We start from the raw sequence: 3195 nt of genomic DNA, 5'->3' as shown, positions 1-3195 counted from the left end.
TAGTCAGAAAGATAAAAGATTCCCGAATCCAAAAGGAAATGAGATTACATTAGTTTAATATTTTACAATTAGCTTAGTGATTTTGGAATTATATCACAATTGATCCTCGAATAGAACATCTTAGTGAAATTGCATGACTAAAAAGAGGAATCGAATATTGTTGGAAATGGTACGATCAAGAGATGAGTCATACTTCATTCCCAATCGAGTTTTAGACTTATGCTCTAGTAACTCTAAATCATATATTCAAATTCATTTCAAACTAAGAAGGTTGATAACTGTAAGGTCGAACCTTATAATATGATGATGTTTGAAACTGATCACTCAGCATCAGCACGTAATCCAGCGTCACCATCAACGTCAGTATCCAAGTTGTTCAGTGTATATCTTTTATTGTAACAGATTTAGTATTTATCTTGTTTCCATAGTTATCGTTTATTAGTTAGCTGGAACATCCCTGATTTGTAGGGATTGTCTATAATAGTTCTATATAGTCTTTTGTACAAGTTTGTGAAGAGGTTGTCTTTCACAAACCCTAATAGCCGCTTTGTGCGAACAATAATCTCTTTGTGAGATTATCATTCTTAGTGAAAGTTCTTTGTGATACTTCATTGTTCTTATTAATAGTCATTGTTTGATAAATCATTAGATCTAAGGTTCTTTCAATTGGTATCAGAGCGGGTTTCTTTTATCAAACAAATGGCTTCATCCTCTTCCTCTTCAAACTCATCAAATCATCCTTCTGCTAAAATTCCTCCGTTTGATGAAACCAATTTTTCTATGTGGAAAATAAAGGCTCTCTATGCATTAGAATCTGTAGATGAAGACATGTTGGACATCATCGAAAAAGGTCCATATGTTCCAATGTATCAGCCCTTGAAAAACAATGTTCCTGATGGTGCCATGAAGAAAACACCTAGAGAAAACTGGACAGCAGATGACAAAAGAAAGAATGGTCTAAATGTTCGTGCTCGGGCTGCAATCAGCTATGCTTTGCCATACAATATCTTTGGGCTGGTTCAGAATTGCATCTCAGCAAAAGAGATGATTGACACGCTGACTGTATCTTTTGAAGGCACTAAAGAAGTCAAGGCTACTCAAATAAATGATCTAAACAGAAGGTATGAACATTTTTTTGGGCTGGTTGGTGAAACCCTGACTCAAACCTTTAATAGGTTTAATACTCTTGTTAATGATATGCGGAGACTAAATCAGTTGAAGCATCGAACTGTTCTAGTGCAGAAGTTTTTGGATTCTTTGGGTGCAGGTTAGGAGAATCATGTTGATATGCTGAAAAATAGTGAGAAGATCAGCACTATGGACTTACAAAGTCTCTATGGAAACCTTCGATACTATGAGGAATCCAAGCTTCAGATAAAGGAGCTGATGAAGGATTCTCAGCGTGAGTCATCAATAGCATTATTCTCAAACAAAAAGCAAGTGTCAGAGTCAGACACTGAAAACCATTCAGACACTGATTCTTCTAAAAGTGAGATTGATGATCTCGAAAAGGTTGTTGCTAGTGCGGCCTTGATTGTGAAGACTTTTGAGAAATCAGGCCGAAATTTCTCAAAATTTCAGAAGAAGATGAGTGGGAAATCTTCAAAAAGATCATATGTTGACAAGAAACATGGTACTGAAAGGAAAGGGAAAGTTCAGTGCTTTAACTGTGGTAGCACTGATCATTTTGCAAAAGAATGCAAGAAAAGAACCCAAAGCTCAGATGAATACTGGAAGCAGAAGTACAACAAGTTGGTTGAGAAATTGAAAGCAGAGAACTTGGAACATAAAGTTCTTGTCGCTGAAGAAGAAAAATGGAAGACTGATGAGGAGTCATTAGATGATGAAGTTAAATGTCTGATGGTCAAGATAGAAGACACTGATGAATGTAAAGTCAGCAACAGTTCGTTTGATGCTGATATGTCTGATGCAGTTGAAAACTCCAGGAAGCACAACACTGACTCTCCTTCAATGTATCAGGTTCAAAACTTTGTTTCATATTCAATGAATGAAAAAATCAAAATGTTTGAGTATTTAGGTGTTCTTAATTCTAAGAAGAATCAAATCATAAGAGATATGCAGAATCAAATTGATCTTCTTAAAACTGAACTATTCTTAAAAAATAACATTATTGACACTACTCAGGAAAATCTAAGAGTTACTTGTTTATCAAATTCCTCATTATCTGCTGAAATTGATAAAGTTAAAGACCTCTTGAACAAAGAACAAACTATTTTAAAGCTTTGGGCTAAATCTCACAAAAATGCTAATTATGTTATTTCTGCTCAAATACCTCATTCATGTGAGAAAATCCTTGGGGGAAATTTTGTTGAAGCTAAATTTTATTCCATGAATGAATTAAAAGATAGTTTCAAAAACAAATTTATCAGCAACACCTTTATTAATCAGAGTCTCATTGATGAACACTGTGTTACTGATTCTAATGGTGTTACTGAGTGTAATATTGAAATTACCGGAATTGATCCTACTTCTTACCCTGCACATCTTGAGAGACCAACTCCTCTCACTGAAAATATTATCGCATTTCCTATCTCAAACGGAGTGTTTCATGTTGTTCATGAACAACTTAAACAATATCCTGATTGCAGTGTTTCGGTACATAAGTCTAAATCTGATACTGATGTCAGTTCTTCATCCATCACTAATTTTAGTTCTTCTGACACTGAATTCTTTAATAATTCAATGTCAAATAAAAGGACTCAAAGTTCACTTGGTGAATCTTTCAAATATAAATGTGTTAAATCTAGAAATGTGCTTACCAAGAAAAACTTTGGTACTAGAATTTGCTACAGATGTGGTGACACGACTCACAAAATCAGTGAATGCAAGTTTGATAAAACATCATTAAGAGCTGATAACATCAAAGTTAGAAATGAAAGATGGACTCTCAAATCAAATTCTTTAAACTGTCTTCCTAAAGAGTGTTATAATATATTGACAAATAACTTTGTGAATGACCCATCTTACAATGGGTCAGTGTGTTCTAACTAGTTTCTCAGCACTGCAGAGTCAGGAGCATCTTTGGTACTTAGATAGCGGTTGCTCAAGATATATGACAGGATACAAGTCTCTCCTGGAAGACTATGTCAAGAAAACTGGTCCTGCAGTAACATACGGAGATAATGGAAAGGGGTTTACTAAAGGATATGGGAACATCAAGTATAATAATGTGGT

General features: G+C 34.7%; 1 protein-coding gene across 1 annotated transcript; it reads left to right on the top strand.

The window, feature by feature from the left end:
* Positions 1-780: 780 nt before the first annotated feature.
* Positions 781-1272, top strand: LOC145007964 (uncharacterized). Its single transcript, XM_078966577.1, has one exon. The coding sequence runs from the start codon at positions 781-783 to the stop codon at positions 1270-1272; it is 492 nt and encodes a 163-aa protein (XP_078822703.1).
* Positions 1273-3195: the final 1923 nt, after the last annotated feature.

Source organism: Lactuca saligna, chromosome 1, assembly GCF_052625555.1.
Source record: "Lactuca saligna cultivar CGN05327 chromosome 1, ASM5262555v1, whole genome shotgun sequence".
NCBI classification, from domain to species: Eukaryota; Viridiplantae; Streptophyta; class Magnoliopsida; order Asterales; family Asteraceae; genus Lactuca; species Lactuca saligna.
Note: the sequence above shows the minus strand (reverse complement) of the source record. Positions and strands in the feature narration are given on the sequence as shown.